The sequence below is a fragment of the Nasonia vitripennis genome (genome assembly GCF_009193385.2).
Source record: "Nasonia vitripennis strain AsymCx chromosome 2 unlocalized genomic scaffold, Nvit_psr_1.1 chr2_random0010, whole genome shotgun sequence".
Classification (NCBI taxonomy): Eukaryota; Metazoa; Arthropoda; class Insecta; order Hymenoptera; family Pteromalidae; genus Nasonia; species Nasonia vitripennis.
In genome coordinates, this window is record NW_022279617.1 from 1,561,713 (window position 1) to 1,585,237 (window position 23,525).

The 23,525-nt window shown below is 40.1% G+C and overlaps 2 protein-coding genes across 7 annotated transcripts in view; one reads left to right on the top strand and one right to left on the bottom strand.

Moving 5' to 3' along the window:
• LOC100115042 (SET and MYND domain-containing protein 4) overlaps nt 1–23,525 on the bottom strand; it is a 656,582-nt gene that overhangs the window by 207,962 nt on the left and 425,095 nt on the right. The gene's annotated exons all lie outside the window — the stretch shown is intronic.
• Nucleotides 9,244–22,968, top strand: LOC116416530. Of its 6 annotated transcripts, none has more exons than XM_031925359.2 (5): nt 9,244–10,239; nt 10,446–10,602; nt 16,158–18,548; nt 19,066–19,178; nt 20,953–22,968. In XM_031925359.2, exon 3 carries the CDS (start codon nt 16,160–16,162, stop codon nt 17,918–17,920), a length of 1,761 nt encoding a protein of 586 aa, XP_031781219.1. In that variant the 5' UTR covers nt 9,244–10,239; nt 10,446–10,602; nt 16,158–16,159; the 3' UTR covers nt 17,921–18,548; nt 19,066–19,178; nt 20,953–22,968. The 6 variants fall into 6 exon arrangements, with proteins under 6 accessions (XP_031781219.1, XP_031781220.1, XP_031781221.1 ...); XM_031925360.2 differs by having other exon boundaries at nt 19,115–19,178; XM_031925361.2 differs by having other exon boundaries at nt 16,158–18,512.

Consider the following 23,525-nt stretch of genomic DNA (forward strand, 5'->3'; position numbering starts at 1 on the left):
TACAGGTGGGTCTATACATGAAAGTTCAATTCATATCATCTAGAATGAATTCAACTCAATATATTGTTACAACATGCCAACACAAATTAAGTTGCAAAATTTCAGCTGTCTATGTATGATAGTTTTCAAGTGAGAGCAAAATCAAATTTGATTGATTTTGATTACTTTTTTCACTATTTTATTTTGGCTCTTAACAACTTATTCCGGAGATAAAAGTAACTATTAGGAATGTTAAAAAACTTATACATGACAGATGGCGCGAAGCAGCAATTTAAAAATCGATTCCAAATCGCTTATCTGTTCAACCACAAAGAAGATTTTCAAGTGGATGCGGAATGGCATTACTGTGTAACTGCACACGGTAAGAGCATATGACGGTTTAGGGGCTATATTTAAGCGAGAAACTTATCGAATAAGTCTACTACGAAAACCAACGAGAGCTATATTGATACCACAAGCTCTGTTCAATTGGGCGAGAACCCATTTTGAAAATATCAAGATATTCTATTTCAGTAAGGTTGATCACGATAAATCAACTAGACACTTAAATAAAAGATTTGCAGAAGCTCCCCCTATACCCAAGATTTTAAAGAATCACTCGTTTACTATCAAACAACCAAAGACTTTGATAATCAAAAGATATTCAAATGCTTCGAGGTATAGAATTCACTGTGTGAGGTGACGAATAAATTTCTGAGATCAACTACAAAAAAAAACTGTAAAGAAAAAAAATGTTTAATATTATGAAAATATATATATATATATATATATATATATATATATATATAAAAGTAAAAAAAAAACAAAAAAAAGAGAAATGTGAGCACAACGTGACTTAACACTTCATGGCAGTCCCAACCCTGCTAAACACAGATAGCTCTTTTTCAAATTATTATTTCCCCAGAAGATCATATCATGATTGATAATTTAATCACTATTTTTATAGTCAGCTGCAGGATAATTGCATTTAGACCATAAGAGTGGTTATAGAAAAACATGAATTATGATGATCAATCAGTGATCAGCGATCTCAAAAACCCCTATAACCGTATTATAATGCCGGTAATACTCTTTTTTCACGTCACGAGAGAGATTATGCAGATGTTTAACCCCTATATTAGATAAACTATATTGTTTTTCAAAACTTAAGTATACAAATAAAAATGGGATGCTAAATCCTTTTGACAACCTCCTCAATGGTGCATCCTGGGTTCGGCTGATGTCAAAGGTAATTTTCGCACAAAAGATGATTTGTTTCCAAAATCACATGTTCGAACGTAAAATTTCCCGCTCTTTCCATTTCTGGTGCCAAAAGTAGGGGTTTCTATTTGAGAAAATCGACTTGACCTTCAAATGACCTTGAAGGTCATGCTCAATGACATTGTCAAGGTCATCATCAGATAGCCAGGGAAAAATCCTAAAACTTTTACCCGAAACTTTTTTCGCTTGCATGCTTTGCCAACGAGATAATTGAGATTAAAGATTAAAATGACTCACCCTGTATAATTCGTAATAAATAATGCCATAAACCCTCGTAACCGTACTTTGAAGTCGATTGTACCCTTCTTTAAACGTATAATAGGCATTTTGGGGGTCCTTGGCCGCAATGTTAGATACCCCATTTTAAATTTCAGAATTCTGATGCAAGATTAGTTGTCAGCGCAACCAAAAACAAAGAATCAAGCCCTAAAAGGAAATACTTTGCCGTCACAAAAAATGCTATGACTGTTTTTCGTAACACAAGTACGATTTTGGCAATTTTTTACTCTGTTTCTTGAGGTTATGGACAAAAGGTGGCCCCATAGGCAAAAACTAACAGTAAATTTGCGTTCAGCGGAAAAAAATACAAGCGAATAAGCCTCTTTCCAAATTTTTTGACCATTTTTTCGAGTTTCATCCATGTAATAGGGCATTTTTGGACTATTTTTTGAGGTTATGGACAAAAGTTGGCCCCGTAGGCAAAAACTAACGGTGGATTCGTGTTCAGTGGTCAAAAATACATGCAAATAAGCTTTGTTACTAATTTTTTCTCTGCCCCTGCAAGTTTTAAGGACATGCAACTGCTATTCCGTAGTGACATCAGTGTACTGTTGGAGCTGTACCGGCCCACCATTTTGAATTCTTCACATATGCCACTCTAAAACGGAAACTAGATGTATTAAGCTAAATTTCAAGCCCGGATAGGAATTTTTTCCGGCCTCTTATTTTTGGGCAGGGGAGGTGATCGATTGGCAAAGAATATATATACAGATTAATTATTAAAAAAAATATTATGTTTGATTTAATTAATTTAATTTCAATTAATTTTTCCCAACACGAGCATGAAATGGGCCTTTTTTCATGCCTAAAAGTAGCGTAGAAAATTTCTTTCTTCCCTCTGTTAATACCTGTTTTTCAAATCTCTCAAATTTTCTCAAATTTCTCAAATTTTTCAATTTTTAAAAATTGTTCAATTTTTTTTAATTCTTCAATTTTTTTTAATTTTTAAATTTTTTAAAATTTTTAAATTTTTTGTGCACTACTTGAAATGCACGATCTTCTACCCAACTTTCACGCATAAAAAAAGTCACTTTCATGCCCTTGTTGGAAAAAACACGTTGTCGAACACGGGAATAAAAGCTATGTCAGACTCGGGTGAGGTGTTTTCAGCACGAGTTGGAGTAACACCTCACCCACGTTTGACATAGCTTATTTTCTCCCCTTGTTGCACAATGTACTATTCTGATAAACAATCTCCGGCAGGTTAGGTTACGCCGAGCTCGGAAATAGGCAGGAACAAAGGAAATATAATTAACTTGTTCCGCCTTATTCTTCCTTATTCCTCCTTATTTCCTATTACCCTGAAGTTAAGTTTTTAGCGTGTGGGGGTCCTTAGCGAGAAAGAGCGAACTTTTATGAACTTACCTTTCCAAAATGGCTATCTTTTCTCGACGAAAATCGCTATATAACCGCCGTGACCTAGTGAGTAACAGAGACACCTTTTATGCCTTTTCGGGGGATGACGGAAGAATTATAGTAGAATAATATTATTCCCTTGTCATCCCTTAACTGCCACATCGACCCCTTCACTACCCCCGAAGAACGATAAAGTCAAAAAGAGGTCATGAAAGAATAAAAACAATTGCGTATTTTGTAGCTTATTAGTTGCTTCAAAATAGAAATTTGAACAATTCATAAGCAACAAAATACGCTATTGTTTTAATTCTCTCATGTCCTCTTTTAGACTTTATCGTACTTCGGAGGTAGTCTGGGAATCGATGTGGTAGAGAGGGGATGGTGGAGGAGAAATATAAATATTGTTTTTTAGCAGCAACTTATTAGCAACAAATCACGCCGTAGTTTATATTCTCTAATGACCTAATTTTGACTTTATCCTACTCTAGGGTTAGTCTTGTAGCAGGTATGGGATGACGGTGGAATAATATAAATATCGCTATTATGCAGCAACTAATTAGCAACAGAATACGTCGTAGTTTATATTTATCTTTTTGACTTTATCGTAGTTTGGGGGTAGTCTTGTAGCAGTTGGGAGATGACGGGTAGTAATATAAATATTGCTATTTTGAAGCAACTAATTAGCAACAAAATACGCCATAGTTTATATTCTCTTATGATCTCTTTCTTTATCTTGTAAAAGCACGATTTCAAAAACGTTCCACGAGAATTAATTACCTTCGAGTATAGATAAATATAAGTTATGGCTCCACCCTCACAAATCTGTATCTTTGTATTATAATTCTTATTTTTCTTAAAAATTGTCTATATTCTTACAGAAATTGTTAAATGTTTGTAGCTTACAAAAGTTTCTCTATATATTCTCATAAATATATACGTTAGAGAATGTAGTGAAATCAGTTTTGAAAAGGTCAAGCATTAAAAATCAGCAGGTAAGCTAGAATCAATCATAACAAATAGTTATGAAAAATAAGATACTTGCACTTTTCGAAATTATTATTTTAACTCACACACGCTAATCCTCCTTTTCCTTCTATAAAATGATCCATTCAGACGCAGATAATGCGTTCCAGAATCTTCCCTGGGGTATCCAACATGCAGAGTGGTCTGTATGATGAGGACTCCTCGGGTGGTTTCTTTCCTTTTGGCAGAAGCACTAGTCGCTGTTTTTCTAGTTTGTGGGAAATGTTCCCTCTTCTAGACATGTATTGTACAAGTCTACGAAGACCTCTGGATGAGCATAAATGGCATGCTTCAACGCAATATTTGGAATGCCATCCGGCCCTGGGGCCTTGTTGTTTCCTACCCTTCTGCAGGCGGCTAACATTTCCTCAATCGTGATCGGTGGGATAGCCTCTTCATTTAAACCTCTTTCGATGACACTTGGCTCTCCAGTTGCCTGGAGAACAGCGTTGTCACTACCCGGTGCTTCCTTCAATCTTCTTCATTACTATTTTGTATGGTCGACCCCAAGTATTTATTCCTGGCCCATTGTTCTCGCCTTCTTAGCCAGTGGCACTTGCTACGTGCATTCGCAATCTCCTTGTCCCACACGGAAAAATGAGCCTGTGGGGACACCGGCGCTCGTGTGCAGAATCAGGAAAGCTGAATTATGCCGATACAGCGCATACGCGTGCCATTAGAGCACACAATCGTGCCGAATGAGAGCGGTCTGAGCGAAGCCGATGCAGCACAGACCCGTTGCTGTTTTGGCACCAGTTCTTGTGCTGCGCGCTGCCTCGTTCGCAGGGCGCTCTCTCCAAAACATGCACGCGCATAGTGTCACAGAGACATTTTTCCATTTGGTTCGGCGTATAGCATCAGAGTTTTAGTTGTGGCTTATTATATATTTGTTATAATTTTGTTCAAAGGTGCATCTGCCGCAAGAACTGTTAGGACCGTGAAGTTGGCCGCAAAGCTATATACAGATGGGAATTGCTTTCTCAAGAAAATATAAAAATATATTACGATATTTAGAATTAAGAGGTTGCCGGTGCGTACTCCGCGTTGCAGAGCTGTAACAGTAACTAGCTTGCCAGGGTAGCCGATTACAAGGTTCAAGTTGTTTTCAGTGTCTTGGTATAAAAATCATTCAAGTACGGTGTCTAGGTATACAGGGTGGCCGATGACGACGACTAGGTGGCGCGCTCCGTGGTTTTTTGTGTCTAGGTAAATAAATCATTCGAGGGCGGTGTCTAGGTGTACACAGTGGCCGATGAAGAGATCTAGGTGGTAAGCTTCGTGGTTTTTTGTGTCTAAGTGTAAAAATCATTCGAGGGCGGTGTCTAGGTGTACAAGGTGGCCGATGACGAGGTCTAGGTGCTGCGCTCCGTGCTTTTTGGGTCTAGGTGTAAAAATCATTCGAGGAAGGTGTAGGTGTACGGGGTGGCCGATGAAGAGATCTAGATGGTAAGCTTCGTGGTTTTTTGTGTCTAAGTGTAAAAATCATTCGAGGGCGGTGTCTAGGTATACAGGGTGGCCGATGACGAGGTCAGGTGGTGCGCTCCGTGCTTTTTGGGTCTAGGTGTAAAAATCATTCGAGGAAGGTGTCTAGGTGTACACGGTGGCCGATGACGAGGTCTAGGTAGTTAGCCCCGTGGTTTTTGGTATCTAGGTGTAAAAATCATTTGAACGCGGGGTCCAGGTATACAGGGTCGCCGATGACGAGGTCTAGGTGGTGCGCTCCGTAGTGTTTGGTGTCTAGGTGTAAAAATCATTCAAGGGCGGTGTCTAGGTGTACAGGGTGGCCGATGACGAGGTCCAGGTAGTTAGCCCCGTGGTTTTTGGTATCTAGGTGTAAAAATCATTTGAACGCGGGGTCCAGGTATACAGGATCGCCGATGACGAGGTCTAGGTGGAACGCTACGCGGTTTTTAGTGTCTAGGTAAATAAATCATACGAGGACGGCCTCTAGGTGTACAGGGGGTCGATGATGAGGTCTGGGTAGTTCGCACCGTGGTTGCTGGTGTCTAGGTGTAGAAATAATTCGTGGGTGGTGTACATCAGAACAATCAGTGATTTCCTCGGCGAGAAAAATCACGTGATAAATCATGTTAGAAATCACTAATAAAATTGAAGTATTTGTTTTAATTGAATTATTTTATTTCTACTAAACAATAATGAAAAATATATATTTATAGATGCTAATCCAAACAAATTGACCGCAATAAAGTTAAAAATATGTTGCCCTAACCGAGACTTGAACCCTGGTCCTCAACTTCACAATATATAATCTCACTCACTAAGCCATTTTTACTTGTCCTAATAATGATAACTTGGAGATCATATATGAGTCTTAGTAATGTATTATTCACGTGTATAGACTATCTGCTGATATTTGATAAAATTGGGAAAACAATTTTATTACATAATAAAAAATTTATTTTGTTTTAATCCTTATAAATTATAGTAATTCTTCTATACTAAATAATATATATTATTTAGTATAGAAGAATTACAAATTATATTAATATATATTATTTAGTATAATTATAATAATATATATTATTTAGTAGTACAAATTTAGATTATAAATATCAATTTTAACTTCAAGAATATTTTAGATCTTTTTAATTTTTATCTTGAAGTATGCGTGTAAACTTTACAAATTATAAATCTAACATATTTTTAGGTAAAAATAGCATAGAATGTCAACCCGGCTGAAAATAATCCTATGAGAGCTCATATGAGCGATCATATGAGCCATCATATGAGCAATTATCTGAGCGATCATATGTGATTTTCGACCGGATTCTCATATGAGCTCTCATATGATATATCGCGATTTTTTATAAACATAAATAACCACATTACTTACTTTACCGCGCATTCTGACTTTTATTAGATTCTTTTTTATTACCACAGCTTTATAAGATACTTCTAGAATTTAATTTTAAATAAATATTATATTGAAAAAAACTTGGAAAAAAAGGAGAGTTGAACCCGGAACCTTAACGGACGTGTAAATCATAATGATGATTAGAATCTAAAGATATCAAAGATGATGATGGCTGAGCGGTTAGGACGCTTGCTTCGTAATCTTAACGTTCCGGGTTCAACTCTCCTTTTTTTCCAAGTTTTTTTCAATATAATATTTATTTAAAATGAAATTCTAGAAGTATCTTACAAAGCTGTGGTAATAAAAAAGAATCTAATAAAAGTCAGAATGCGCGGTAAAGTAAGTAATGTGGTTATTTATGTTTATGAAAAATCGCGATATATCATATGAGAGCTCATATGAGAGCTCATATGAGAATCCGGTCGAAAATCTCATATGATCGCTCATATGATTGCTCATATGATGGCTCATATGATCGCTTATATGATGGCTCATATGAGCTCTCATATGATTATTTTCAGCCGGGAAGGCTTACTGCAGCACAAATAGCTCAGGCAGTTAGATAATGGATTATGAAGTTGAGGACCGGGGTTCAATCTCGGTTAGGACAAAGTTTTTTTTTCATTTTTTGTGGTCAATTTATTTGAATTAGCAATAAATCTATTTTTCATAATTGTTTAGTAAAAATAAAATAATTCAATTTATTTTAATTAAAACAAATACTTGAGTGATTTCTGACGTGATTTTAAAGGTGATTTATCACGTGACAAATCACGCCAAATAGTCACGTGATATATCACGTGAAAATTCAAGTGATTTATCACGTGATGGATCGTGTGATCAATCACGTGATTTTTTCGCCAGGGTTCATGTTAGTAATAAAAATGTTACAAAAAAGCTGTGGTCGAAAGGTCCTAAAGATGCTTATATTTTATTTTTAAAACGTTGAATATGAAATACTCAAAAAAATTTACTAAAAAGGATTGAAATCTCTAAAAAAAAAGTAAAAGGTTAGGCGAGTTTGATATATTCCACAACGAAATTCCAGTTAGAAAAGAACTGAGATCAATCAAACAAAGTCAAGTTTATTATATTTAATCGTAATGAAGCAAGGAACAACTATCAAGATAATTACTACGTAACTTGCCATGCCCTTTTCATTTTGTTTATTGCTGAACAACTATAATATTCTTTTTATATATTAGAACGTCATACAAACACCATAAGTACAATGAAACGGGCTTGGCAAGTTACGTAGTAATTATCTTGAGAGACTGAGAGTTGTTCCTTGCTTCATTACGATTGAATATAATAAACTTGACTTTGTTTGATTGATCTCAGTTCTTTTCTAACTGGAATTTCGTTGCGGAATAGATCAAACTCGCCTAACCTTTTACTTTTTTAAAAGTTAATTTTTTTTAGAGATTTTTAGATTTCAGAAGGATTGAGCTTGAGAGAAAAGAGTGTATCTTACGGAGTATGTGAGATATAGGTAGGTTTGTACATATACAGCTGATACCTACATCTATATACACAGCTATAGCCCGTCGGCACATACACTTGCCCCGATAACATGATGTCGGCCGAATGACGGCACGGAGACTGCTCGGAATGGGCCACGCGTGACGTCCAGGTACCCCTGCTCCGGGACACGGAAATGATGGCATTGTGCTGAGCACAATGACGGCACTTAAATTAAGCGAAAAAACAAAAAAAATAAAACCCTAACGGGGATCGAACCCTGAACCTTTCAGTTAGCAGGCTGGCACTTTACCACTCGACCACAAACACTTGTTACAAGTCGTAGCTAATTGTATCCTTATGTACTGCGAGCAGCTGTTGATGTTAATAAAGTTGCAAGTTATTGTAATAAACAATCACCAAAATTATTATTAACGCGTTTAACAACATTGATATTCGCCGCTTATTTCGTGTAAGGCGCGAAACTGGCAGGCTGCTATAAATTCGGTAGTCATGAAAGAATAGCCATAATAATATAATTAATAAAAATTGGCAAGGAACAAAGTCCGGTGGATAAATAATAGCCCAAATTAACAAAATCAACAGCCTTAAAATATAATACATTGAAAAGCCTTATTTCGTGAATTGTGCGGCTGAAAATTTTCTAAGTTTCGCAGCCAACAAAGCCAGCATTCTGCGGGAATTTCGTTCCGACAGAATGCTGTCATGGCGAGCAGCACTCCCAGCAGGCATTCTGCTAGCACTCTGACAGCGACAAATGTTAATAAATTTTGAACACGGGTCGAAGGCACAATGACGTCATGTAGCTCTTTAAAATGTCGTCATAATGCTGCCATGAGTGCCAACACGGCGTGACCGCAAAATGCCGACATTTTGCCTTCGTTCGTGCCGGTGGCATACAGCCAGCACACATGGCCGTCATTCTGACAAAGTTTCGTGCCGTCGCAATGTCAGCACGCGTGCTGGCACGCTGTGCCGCCAAAATGTCAACATTATGACTTCCCGAATGGCGGGAAAAAAAAATTTTGAAAATTCCAACGAAAGATGTCTTGTGGACGTCACAATGACGGCACGAGCGGATAGCACGCGTGACCCCAAAATGCCCGGCACGCGATGTTATCAGGGCGATAACATGATGTCGGCCGAATGACGGCACGGAGACTGCTCGGAATGGGCCACGCGTGACGTCCCCGTACCCCTGCTCTGGGACAAGGAAATGACGGCATTGCGCAGAGCACAATGACGGCACGGATGCTGTCGATATGTAGGTGCCCCACGTTAGGTGGCAGCACCTCCCGACTGCAGAGAGAGAGAGAGAGAGAAAGAGAGAGAGAGCGGCCATGCTGCGAGCGAGCGAGCGCCGACGCCGAGAGTGTTCCGCAGACCACGGCACGAGTCGGTCGAGTTGGAGAGCGAGAGAATAAAGTGATTGTTTGAGAGAAGAGTGTCCAGTCTCTAGCCCAGCCTAGACTTCCTCTTCCTACATTGGTGACCCCGACGCAGGCTTCTCGACGACGAGTCAACGAGCGCCGACGAGAAGAAGAAACGCACATCTCGGCAAGTCTCTCCAGCCGCGGAGTCTTTGTCTCGCACGTCGCAACCAAGTCGATCTCCTCGACACACGTTTTTTTTTTCGTATCGAGGGCGGCAGCAACAAGTCCTAGCGACGTGCCGCCATTTCAAGCTATACGCGCGCAGGCACGCCGGCGCGTATAGTTTCCCCGCAACTATACGTTGCACAACGTGGAAGCCCTCGCCGAGGGACTAAATCTTCTGCGCGAAGCCACCGTCACCGGCGCCTTCTCATCGTCAAGGCCGTGACCTTTGGCGCTCTACAACAAGGATTTGCGTGAAGCCATCGACACCGGCGCCTTTCGTCCACCCAACCAACACCTCCTCATCGGCAGCAGTAGTGGCGAAATTGTAGCGTCGTGTGTGGCGAGACGTGCGACAATCTCACACAGGTAATTTAGTGCGCGCGAGCGAAATTTCCACCACAAAGCCGCCATCTTGGTTATGAAGCGGCTCTGATTCCGAGAACTGTTTGTGCGAATCGCAACAGTTCGTCGAAGTGTCACGCATACGTTGCGTCAACGAATAGATTCAGTAAATCTATATATTTTTTTTTTTTTAGAATGCGTAATTAACACAAGTGCGTTATTTCTTTTAGTTTCATAAGGCTTAGGGCACGTCAGGCCTCTCACGTGCAGACACGTTGCTTCCTTCTCCCGGACGTTGGTTCACGCAGAAGGAACAACAATCATCTCTAGTTGAGAGAGTCCTCTTACACACGCCGCAAGGTCAACTCAGCGCCGCGGCATATACAGGTTACAAACTTTAATTCTATAATTTTACGTTTCCTATCTAGGAACTTAGTGATTTCAATCATTTTCCTCTTTTATCAAATAAACAAACGACGTTAACAAATAAATTCAAGCAACAGGCTCCCTCGCAAACAGACGCTGTTGCTTCCTCCTCCCGGACGTTGGTTCACGCAGGAGGGACAACACGTCTTTTCCGAGAGCCACGTCGTTTGGCAACGCAGCGTAGCGTTAGCCTTTGCATTTGCACCTAGCAATAAGTTAATTTAGTTGGCGATTGAACAAGTCTTTGCCTTGCTAATGTATGTACCTGCGAGTACACTTTAGTCTACCAATAATTCTGTACGGCTTGTTTCAACGTAGAGTTAGGCTGGTCGTTGCACCCCACCGTTTATGAGCGATAACGAGTTTAGCTTACAATTAAGGTCGGGCAAGCTAGTCCCCAAGACTTTCCTTCCAACTTCGCGTAATTCAAGGTCACTCAGAAGACCCGGGAAAATGTCATTATTCCACTCTCCAGTCAAGACAACGAATACAAGCACCAGCAACGAAAGCACTCAAGATACCACCACGAGCGACAGCCAACCAAGCATCTCTCCATCGCTCACCACCCACGTGAATTCGGGTTCGTTACCGAGCACTTCGTCAAACACGATTTTTGACTACGTAGAGGTAACGAATATGGCAACCGGCTTTGGCCTGCAACCTAACGGTACGGCAAACGCCTTTCAAGATGGCTTTCGCCAGCCACCTCAAGCACCACTGGCACCATTACCAACTACACTGGTACCACCAACAAAAACAGGCACTCAGACGGCCAGCGACGAGCGCCTAATGCCGACCAAATCCTGGAATCGATCGACCAGAAGATTGACAGCAAAATGGATGAATTTAAAAGGTACATGGAGGAATGCTTCGCCTCGTGGTCGCAGAAGCAACCCACGGATCACGTCATTGAAAACAAGGCTGTAATGACAACGACCTTGACCTTCGCAAGCTCGTCTCTGGCAACGACAACAACTGCTAGCACTACCTGCTACAGTTTTTCCAGCTGGACGCCCAACGCCTTCGGCAAGATTCCCTCAACTGGTCAAACCTTTCAGTCTGACCTACCTCTTGCTTCACATAGCAATCCAAGAGCAGACTTCCAACAACGAAATCAGTTTCAAGGAAACTCCATGCTTGGACAGCCACACTGCCTTCCAACGGCACCAAGCACCAAGCATCTTCAATTCTGGAACTTCCACAAACACGATCCTCAAGGATGGTTCAAGCAATTGGAAGATCTGTTCTTGACTCACAACGTCCATGACGACGAAGCCAAATTCAACTTCGTCGGCACACGCTTGAGTCAAGACATTCACCACGAGCTCCAGTACAAGATGAACACTCTTGTTAGAGGCTGCAAATATGAGGAACTAAAAAAAATCCTCACGGATAAATATGCTGAGACTCCGGAGCAACAATTAGACAGGCTTTTCAAAGGTCTAGAAATTGGTTGTAAGCGACCATCAGACTTCCTCGCTGAACTGCTCAGCCTAGCGCAGGACCGAGTGCCCAGAGATACAGTAACTTCGCTCTGGAAAAGCCGTCTTCCAGCACAAATACGACTGATGGTGTGGAACTACAAAGAAGAAGCAGAACTTGTCAAAAGCGCAGATATGGCCTTCGACATCCTTCAACAGTCACACAATATCAGTGCTTTGAAGGACAATAACCAGCCTGCCACCTACCCGGTCGACAAGTTCGAACAACTATTAGCTGCACTTCAGAAGACAATCAATCCTGAACAGCAAGGTCGTTCTAGGCCAGACAAGCATCACAACAGGTCGCGTACTAATTCAAAGAATAGACGCGATTCGACCTCGGGCAGATCAAAATCCAAGCCGCGCTATTCCAACAACACAAATTTCTGCACCTTCCATCGGAAATTTGGCAAGGAAGCGCGTAATTGTCAGCTGCCGTGTGCTTGGAAACGTGGCCCCGGTCAGGAGTACAAGATAAGGCAGCCAAAAACAACGGACAAACAGGAAAACTAAAGAATCCTGCTGTTGAGGAGACTGACAGCCGGTCCAATCTCACCGCACGTCTCCACGTGAGAGACAATCTCTCAAATGAAGTCTTCCTGATAGACACCGGCGCGGACATTTCCGTAGTCCCCAAGCCAGACAATTGGCATGGTAAGCCAGCTGACTTCAAGCTCTATGCGGTCAATGGCTCCACCATCAACATTTATGGCGTCAAACGTCGCGAGCTGGACGTTGGCCTACCTTACAAAATCGCTTGGAACTTCACCATAGCGGATGTTCCGCATTCAATCATAGGAGCCGATCTCATGAAGCATTACCATCTTCTGCCAGATCTCAAGCTCAAGAGACTGGTAGATGGAGATCAGTTTACGCACGCTCCCGCTTTCGTTAAGTCAGTGCAGCCAGTGCAAATTTCCTTTTTGGCTCCGAACCATAAATACGCACACATCGTGAACAAATATCCCCAAGTCTTTGGCCCTGACCAGTTCAGAACGGTCAAGAAAAGGGGAGTTTTTCACCACATTGTCACCAAGGGCCAACCAGTCTCGCAGCGAGCCCGTCCTCTCGCTCCAGCGAAGCTCAAGGCAGCGAAGAAGGAATTTCGGAAATGGTGCGAGCTGGGCATCTGCCGGCCTTCCAACAGTGCATGGGCCAGTCCACTTCACATGGCGTTGAAGAAAAACAACCAATGGCGTCCTTGCGGCGACTTTCGCAAATTAAATCTAATCACAGTCCCGGATCGTTATCCGATTCCGCACATGCATGATTGCATGACCTTCTGCCACGGCAAGAAGATTTTCTCGGCCCTAGACCTACGCCAAGCCTACCATCAAATCCCGGTAGCACCAGAAGATGTGCCCAAGACGGCAATAATTACACCTTTTGGACTTTATGAATTCCCAGTGATGACTTTTGGCTTTCGAAATGCCTCACAAACCTTCCAACGTTATATTCACTCGGCGTTGGGAGACCTAGACTTTGTCTTCGTCTACTTAGACGACATTCTTATCGCCTCCACATCTGAAGAAGAGCACCAGAAGCACCTAGATATAGTGCTCAATCGCCTCAACGAGTACGAGCTGCAGGTAAACCTGGAGAAATGCAGTCTCGGGGTTTCTGAACTCGTTTTCCTGGGTCACCTCATCACGCCTAACGGTTTCAAACCTAACCCAGAGAAAGTTAAGGCGATCCAAGAATTTCCATTACCACGGACCATCGAAGAATTAAGAAGATTCTTAGGTCTTGTGAATAGCTATAGGCGTTTACTCGCGCACGCTGCCGAGACACAACGCCCTCTTAATGAATTCTTGAAAGGTGCCAAGAAGAAAGACAAACGCCCAGTTCCCTGGACTCCGGAAGCTGAGGATGCTTTCCGCAAATGCAAAGAGGATCTCATCAACTTAGCTTTCACAGCTTTTCCCAGTGAAAACGCTGAACTGCGCCTCATCACAGATGCCTCCGATACCGCAATGGGAGCGGCCCTCGAGCAACGCTCGGTTGATGCCTGGCAACCCTTGGCATTCTTCTCGCAGAAGTTCTCTCCTGCGCAAATGAAATACGCCACTTATGACCGGGAACTAACGGCAATTTATGAAGCAATTCGTTACTTCCATCACTACCTTGAAGGAGCAGAATTTAAAATTTATACGGATCACAAGCCTTTGATCTACGCTCTGCAGCAGAGCCACGACAAAATGCCAGCAATTCGCTCCCGCAGATTGTCATATATCGCCCAGTATAACACGGAGATTCTTTATCTCCCAGGGGAGGAGAATGACGTTGCTGACGCATTGTCAAGAATCAACGCTTTCACATCGCCTGCATTTTTCAACTGGAGCGATCCTGAACTCTTGGCTGATCCACAAGTCAGGGAAGTCCTCGCTAACATCAACGCTTTCAAGCTGCCAACACTGTTCGACGCCAAACAACTCAGCGAGGAACAGGGAAAGGACGAAGAGCTAAAAGAAATTCTGCAAATGCCGGACCACCCCTTAAAGCTGCGCAAACTTACGTGGGGATCCGCGCACGCAGCATTTTACTGCGACATCTACGAGGACGTCATTCGTCCATACCTTTCCAAGAAATTGAGAAAGGAAGTTTTTAACAACTTTCACTCACCCTCGCATCCTGGAGTCAAAGTCACAACCCGACTCATCCACCAGCAGTATGTGTGGCCGAACATGAGTCGCGACATCGCCTCTTGGTGCAAAGCGTGCACAGCATGCCAGCAATCTAAAGTGACCAAACACAATCAGTTTTTGCCCCGGCATTTCATTGCTCCAGATGCTAGATTCGATCACGTCCATTTGGATCTCGTAGGCCCCTTCACCCACAGCAACGGCTACACGCATCTCCTCACCATCATCGATCGCTACACGAGATGGCCAGAGGCAATACCAATTACAGATACCACTGCGGCTACGGTAGCTCGTGCTTTTCATGACAACTGGATCTGTCGTTACGGTTTACCCACGACGATCACTACAGATCAGGGTGCCCAGTTCGAATCCAAATTGTTTTCAGAATTATTATCGATTCTAGGAATCAACAGGATCAGAACCTCGTCATATCATCCTGCTTCCAACGGCATGGTGGAGCGTCTCCACCGAGACATCAAGTCAGCTCTCATGTGCCACGGAGACAACCAAAACTGGGTTCGTTTACTGCCCACAGTCATGCTTGGACTACGCACGCGCATCCGTTTAGACACCGATGCTAGTCCAGCTGATTTAGTTTTCGGCAAGTCAATGAGAATTCCCGGTGATTTCTCTCCCTTCACCAACGAAGAGCCGAACGTTCGTGTTTTCTACAACGAATTTCGCGATTACATGAGACAACTGAGACCAGTTCCAGTTAATCACAAGACAGCTACCAAGCCATTCACACATCAAGGTTTAGATACCTGTACACACGTCTGGCTACAGGAAAAACCTATTAAGCCTGCATTGACGCAGCCCTATACTGGCCCTCACAAAATAATTTCGCGCAATCTAGCGAACCACACCTTTAACATAGATAAGGATGGCACGGTCAAAACAGTCAACATTGAACAGGTGAAGCCCGCGTTCATCCTGCAAGATGATCCCGACGGCACTAAGGAAAATACCACTCCTGAACCGATCAGGATTCCTTCACCGACGGACATCAACCGCGTTCAACCAGCAGACGACACACGTCCAGCACCCCTTACCACTGATCCGGTGGATCACCCTATTCCTTCTCCACAACCTCATACACCCAAACGTACGAAGTTCGTGCCGAACATTTTAAAAAGGAATAGGCATTCGGACTCGATTCTGTTAGAAAACGAGACTTCTAAGAAACGAATCTCTTTCGCTCGTAAACCTCAAGTCAGAACGTTCGTTTCAGAAACTCAACCAAAGAACAAATTAGATTTAGTTTACACTGTTAACACGTTACGAAAAATTTTCTCACGTTAGTTAAGCTCATTTGCGCTGGGGTGTAGCGACTAAGTCCTCTCAAGCTCTTTACTTATTTAATTTATCTAATAATTATTATTTAAACGTCTAGTCATGGACAAGGTCAGAGAAGCTCGAACACAGCTGCAGGCATACAGAAATGCCTCTTCCGATGAGCAACTGCGGGCGGATTGCTTTCGAGTTGATTTAGACCTCGAGCAATTCGAAGTCTTCCTTCAGCAAGCCCTCGAACATCGCGAAACACGAGCACTCACCACCAGATACGCGAGTTCGTCAAACTTTCCGGTCATCCAAGATGCTCAAGTTCCTCAATTGTTCGTTAACAACAAACCTGTATTGCGACTTTTCCTGCGTGACATCCTGTATCGCGTTACTAGGAAAAAGCTCTGCGAATACTTGTCAGCACAAGGGTGCACCGATTTTTCCATAGATAGTCTTAAGAATACAAGAAAGGGCTCCGTTGCGGTCATTTCTTGCAAGTTACTGTCATCCTCATGCGCTATTCAGATCAAATCTTGTAAAAAAGAACTGACTTTCACAGATCCTAGAGGCAGAATCTCATACATCAAAACGAGACCCGATCAATTCACTCAGCAAGAACCTTTACCGAGCACTCAGCCCGCATTCAACAAATTAACGCTTCTTCCCACTCCTCTTGTAGACATTTTACAATGTGGAGATGTGATCAAACGCTTAGCTCACTATCTTACTTACAATGATTTCCTAAATCTTTACACAGCTTGCCATGATGACCCCCAATTCCATGGCACAGCACTTCCATTCGACTCTTGTTACGATCGGTACTCTCACTCCAATGGTCTGAATAGAATGCTTGAGGATGTCAACAACTTCAAATTCACCAGTATTTCATTCAATACGTCAGTCAATATAATAGAAATTCCGTTTATTAACAAATTGTTATGGCGCTGCGTCAGCCACAGGCCAATTCCCGACAAGTATCTTCGTCTGCGCGAAATGGACCTATCAGCTGTCACTGTCTCTAAGAAAACTTTCGATCTACTCTCGGACAGTTTTGCAATAAACAAGCTCACGTTGGGCAGCACCCCAGGTGGGTGCGACGAATTTCTAACAGTGGCCAACTTAGAATCACTGAACTTTGTAAATAACAAAAACTTATCGCTTAAGTTTTTAACCAGAGAAAAATGCAGTTCTCTGCGTTCTCTATCGTTTAACAACTGCCAAGAAGTGCCTATCGAACGTCTGTTCGACTTCGTAAAAAACAACACACACCTTGCAGAATTAAATTTCTCAAATTCTCAAGGTAGAAAGAGACACACAGTCGATCTTATTATGTCAATTTTCTCTCCGTCCAATGTCACTGAAGCATTTAGCTTCAACTATTCAGCCTGTAAAGTGTTCCGTACTGAGATCATTCCTCGAGTAGTGTTCTTGCGTACGAATACTCTCAGGACACTTAATCTCGAAAACAACGACTATTTCAAAGATTTTGTTACAGACATCATAGACAATGCGCCAAACCTAGTCGAGTTGAACTTATTAGGATTGGACTTCAATTATCCGTTACTTCTTTCAAATTTACCTCAATTACGGTCGATCCGGATAAATTACAACTACCATATTGTAAATGCACTCATCAGTGCTGGTCCTAAACAAATCTTTGAAGTATTCATAAACAATACGTGGGGAAAGAAAAGAACTCGAGTAATCAACCTAGCTAACTTAGCTGGAACGATTCACGCCTGCGAACAAATAGATTTTAAGTTTGTTAACTGTCGAATCAATGTTCCGACGCACGTTCGCCAAGATCTCGCTACACACGGCGTTAGTCTACGAGCGTTAGACAATACTGTCTCTTTACTAAAGCCTTTGTAAATATTCTAAGTTCATATTAATAAGTTCATACCACGAATTGTTACCATTAGAATTTACACAATCGTTATATTGTAATCTCAGATTCTAATATCTTTAGTTTTAATGATAACTTCTGTAAACGCTCTCCAGCTACCGACACTTTGCAATCATAAAAAATGTTGTAATCTCTCTCCGTCATAAATTCATGGATCAAAATAATAAAAATACTTTTCCGTTTTTTTTCATTTTCGGGGGGGAGTACTGTAGGTGCCCCACGTTAGGTGGCAGCACCTCCCGACTGCAGAGAGAGAGAGAGAGAGAGAGAGAGAGAGAGAGAGAGAGAGAGAGAGCGGCCATGCTGCGAGCGAGCGAGCGCCGACGCCGAGAGTGTTCCGCAGACCACGGCACGAGTCGGTCGAGTTGGAGAGAGAGAGAATAAAGTGATTGTTTGAGAGAAGAGTGTCCAGTCTCTAGCCCAGCCTAGACTTCCTCTTCCTACAGATATGCCAACATGAGATGTGCTCATTATGCCGGCATTTTCAAAACATTTTAATTCGCGAGGAAATCGCAGCTTGCGCAGCATGTTGCCATTGTGCCAGGATTATGCGAAGCTGTATGAAAACATTGTGCCTACATTTGCGCATTTTCGGTACCCGATATATATATATATATATATATATATATATATATATACAAATAAAACCTCTGAAAATTTATTTTAATGAAATTATTTTTTATTAATATCAAGTAAAACAAATTTAAATAATGATAAAAAATACAATTATAATAAACAAGCGCAAGAGCAATAAAATCAGTTAATTAATAATATCACGCCATATATAATACATATATATTACAATCTTAACACCTGCATGCGCTTAGCCAGAATAAGTCTGTAATTTCTTACAATAGTTAATGAAGTGAATCTCTTATGGCTGCAGACACTATTGTATTTTTTATTCTTATTCGATTTTTTACTATAAAAATATATATCACCTTTGTATAATAGTCAGTGCATAGAAAGAATAGGCAAACTTAAATAAAACTTAAAAGATCACTTTATCATTCATTGTAAGAATCATAGGCTTTTTCTGGCTATAAACGCGTGTTTAACTAGCCTACTCCCTCACATGCTAATCCCTAATAATTTTCCTTCCCCGCACAAGACTTGCACTAGCTTTTACTAGACACTTTACTTCTGTGTTGCGCATCAAGAGAGACATGGCGGGAACATACCAGATGCACAGCCACAGTCATCTGCACAAAAAAATAAGTATAGGTAAATAAGACCTCAGAATATTGTACTACTGCTGAAAATTAAAACAAACTAAAGTTAAATAAAAAAAAGATAGAAGAATATTTCACAATCAATTTTAAAATGTACATATGCGAAATTTCAAAGCTCTACTTCAAAAACTGTATAAATAGCATGTCCAACAAAGATTGAAACTTATCACTCGTAAGACATAAAAGCCAGTCTGATGATATTTTCCTGTCATTCATACAGTTTTTGAAGTAGAGCTCTGAAATTTGGCATACAGGTTTTGTTAGTCATTGCAAAACTAATTACTTTGACACATTTCATGTAGCTTCATTGGTTAGCGAGTTGACCTGTAAACCATTACGCGCTAAGCCAGATTCCAAAGTGTATTTGATATAATCTTTTGTTGTAAAGGGACCTAATAGTTGTATTTATTAAGAGTATGTTTTTTGACAGTTTTCTCAAGTACACAAACTCATAATAATTCTGTCTGTTACTCAGTATATGAACGATAAGGTTGAATTCACATTAAACCTGACACATACTGGCACAATGAAAAGTGCCAAATTCTGTTCATGTACTGAGTAACAGACAGAGTTATTACAAGTGTCTGTACCTACAAAAACAGTAAAAAACTATAATACATGTGTCCCTTCGACTAAGAGATACATCACTTATGATACATGCGTGTAAAGTGGCTAAGCGGATGCAGGCTTACAGGTGAACTTGCTAATAGGATGAAGCTGAAGAAAAAGTGTCACTGTAATTAGTTTGCATTGAACCTTTAAAATAGTTATGCCAAATTTCAGACCCCTACTTCAAAAATTGATTAACTGTTTATGTCAACTTATCCTTCATGAGAGGGATGTTGTCAATGACATTGTATTTGTTTAATTTGCAGAGATCTGAAATTTAGCATACAGGTTTTGTAAGTCATTGCAAAACTAATTACTCTGATATTTTTTATGAAGCTTCTTTCTGTTATCAAGTTGACCTGTAAACCACTATGCGCTAAGCCAGATTCCAAAGTGTATTCGTTATAATCTTTTGTTGTAAAGAGACCTAATAGTTGCATTTATTATGAGTATGTTTTTTGACAGTTTTTTCGAGTACACAAACTCATAATAACTCAGTCTGTTACTCAGTATATGAACAATAAGGTTGAATTCACATTATACCTGACACATACTGGCACTCTGAAAAGTGCCAAATTCTGTTCATGTACTGAGTAACAGACAGAGTTATTACAAGTGTCTGTACGTACAAAAACAGTCAAAAGCTATAAAACATGTGTCACTTTGGCTTAGAGATACAGCTCTTAAGATACATCTGTATACTGGCTAAGCGCATGCAAGCTTTCAGATAAACTTGGTAGCAGGATCAAGCTTAACAAAAAGTACCAAGTAAGCAACTTGTGACACTTGGGCAAAATGTTATACCTTTATCAAGGAACTGCTAACAAAGAGATTGACAGCGAATGTCCTGTAAGCTGCAGTTTCCCAGTCCAGAAGTGCAGAGTACCTTGATGGCCTTGGTGTTTCGTTGAACTTCTAAGTTTTGAACCTGTAAATACAACTAGATTAGTTTACGCACTTGCATAATTGATCAGGAAAGTGCAATATAAAAGCACATCCCTGACAAAAAAAAATAATAATATGCCTGAAGATAGTAAAAAATCATTAAATACAAATCAAAGTAATCAATGAAACATTGAAATATGATATAAATTTAAATATCTTTATATGTTGTATACCTTTTTTGTTGGTGTAACTTTGAACTTGTTTTTTTGAAGTTACATGGACAGCTAGATGTTCCAGAAGAAGAGCAGCTTCGTTCAGCAATCCCCAAGAAGATAATGGTACCTCGACAAAGAGAAATTATTTCAGAAATAAGAGAAGAGAGTTCACATCTATTGTTATAATAGTTGAAAAAGGAAAGTAAATAATTAAGAAAAGGAAAAGAAAAGAAAGATGAAAGAAGTATCTGCGATGATGCTGCAGGTACAGCTTCCTGGACCCGCTTCCTATCAGCCTCTGCTGGTGGATGTAGGCAAGGACAGCTCGTGCACCAGGAGTTGTTATTTGAAACGATATCTGAAACTGTGAGGACAATAGAAAATTGTTGCACTTAACCTCACTTTTTATAAACTTTGTCGAGCGAGTATAATAAAATATATTGATTTTAGCAACAATTGTTTCTAAAACAGTCAAAAGTTTAAGTTTATAATTTGTTATGAAGTACGTTAATACTAATGATTTTACATATATTAACGTGAAAGTGACATAAACTTTGATCAATATCATTACCGCGACCTTTTGTTAACATTAATATAACATACAATAAAACACTAATTATAAATATTCATTATGAAAAAACGTTGAATATAAATATTGTTATGCTTACCAAAGATAATGTATTGCTGTAGCTGCTTAAACACTCAATAATTATATTGAAATTCAATTATTATTGAGTGAACAAAGATTTTTGCTTTTCACGTGCGAAACGTCAAAAACAAAAGAGCGAAATCGACCGATTTTCCTGCGAGTATAAAAATGTCGGAATCACATGAACGGCGCGAAATTCAAATTGAATTTTTGATTTTTCGAATTATCTAACTATAAAGACAAAATTTATTAACAATAAAAATTCTTACTTATTAATAATCTATATGTAGATAAGGGAATTGTTAATTTAATAATAACAATTATTAATTAATTTCACGATGAATTTACAACTATTCTAATTGTTCATTAAACGTCATAAAAACATGTTTCTATACATCTATTGATAATTCAAAATATATCTTAAATGTTTATTATAAATTAATAGAAGCGGGTTATATCCCTCTTATAAAATCGTTAATAAATTAATTGTTAAACTTTATTTGCTAATAAAACTAACAATTGTCAACATTATGCTACATATAATACTTGTACATATAATTACCATCAATTCACGTAATTTTGTTATTTATTTCGTTATATATTCATTTATAAACGAATAACAACAACATTTTGCGCAGCTCTCAAATTGGGCCGCCCAACAGCCGACAGATTGCTGACACGATTATTTAAATTTTGTCCGCATGTTGTGCCAACTGTGTGCTATCACAGGGCAAACATGTACGCTGGATAAAAATTTCCAAAAAAATACGCCCTCATTCTGCCTGATTTTCGTGACAGCAAAATGCTGCCACGCCGCGCGGCACGCCGAGCAGGCATTCTGCTACCAATCTGACAGCACCGAAAATCGCGAAATTTTTGAGCACGCATTGAAGGCAAAGTGGTAGCATTTTTCTCGTCGAAATTTCGACATAATGCCGGCATGCATGCTCGCAAGTCGTGACCGCAAAATGCCGACATTCTGCCTTCGTTCGTGCCGGTGATGGGCGATCGCGGGTGCGGGAAGACATCCCACCCCGATGCCTGCATACGAACGGCATTATGCTCGCATTTTATCGGCACTCGTGCTGGACAGATCCACCACGGAAGCAAGCAAAATGCTCGGTCATATGCTCGTCATATGACTTTCATGTGCGGATGCAAGTGGACCGTCATGCGTGCCCATTTCGTGCCGGCACGTTTTCAGCATTTTCAGAGCACGCTGTTATCTGGGTTAATTGTCGGTGTGGATCTTTGTCGATCACATGTTTTGTGGTGGACGATAGACGGAACGCGACCCGTGACAGTCATGACTGTCACATCGCGCGCCAATTATGAAAATGGACTCGACTACAGGCGGAAAAGAAAGAATAATTGAATTATTTTATTTCCTTTTAATAAAATTGACGATGAAACGTTTTAAAAATGTAATTATGAATAGTTATATTATTAAATAAAAAGAAATATGGATACCTTAGCTCATAATAGTATTTGTAAATTTATTGTATTCCCAGCCGCAATGCAAAAAGTTTATTATAAAGTTTAAGAGCTTTAACAACCTTATACATTATTATTAAATTACATTAATATTGATATATTTATTGTATAGACTTGACAAAGGATAGGAAATAAGTTTAAAGCGAATTGCTCAACAATTTATATTGTTATTTACAAAAGTATTATTTATTATGAAAACCTTTTTTATTTAAATTTCTATAATAGCATATTACGCATCTACGGAGGTAAAAACAAGTACTATCCTTGATGACAGTAAAATCAAAATAAATACTATTATGAGCTAAGGTATCCATATTTCTTTTTATTTAATAATATAACTATTCATAATTACATTTTTAAAACGTTTCATCGTCAATTTTATTAAAAGGAAATAAAATAATTCAATTATTCTTTCTTTTCCGCCTGTAGTCGAGTCCATTTTCATAATTGGCGCGCGATGTGACAGTCATGACTGTCACGGGTCGCG

Excerpts from the sequence above, each read along its gene's own strand:
- LOC116416530 (XM_031925359.2), top strand. The coding sequence starts at position 16,160 with ATGGACAAGGTCAGAGAAGCTCGAACACAGCTGCAGGCATACAGAAAT.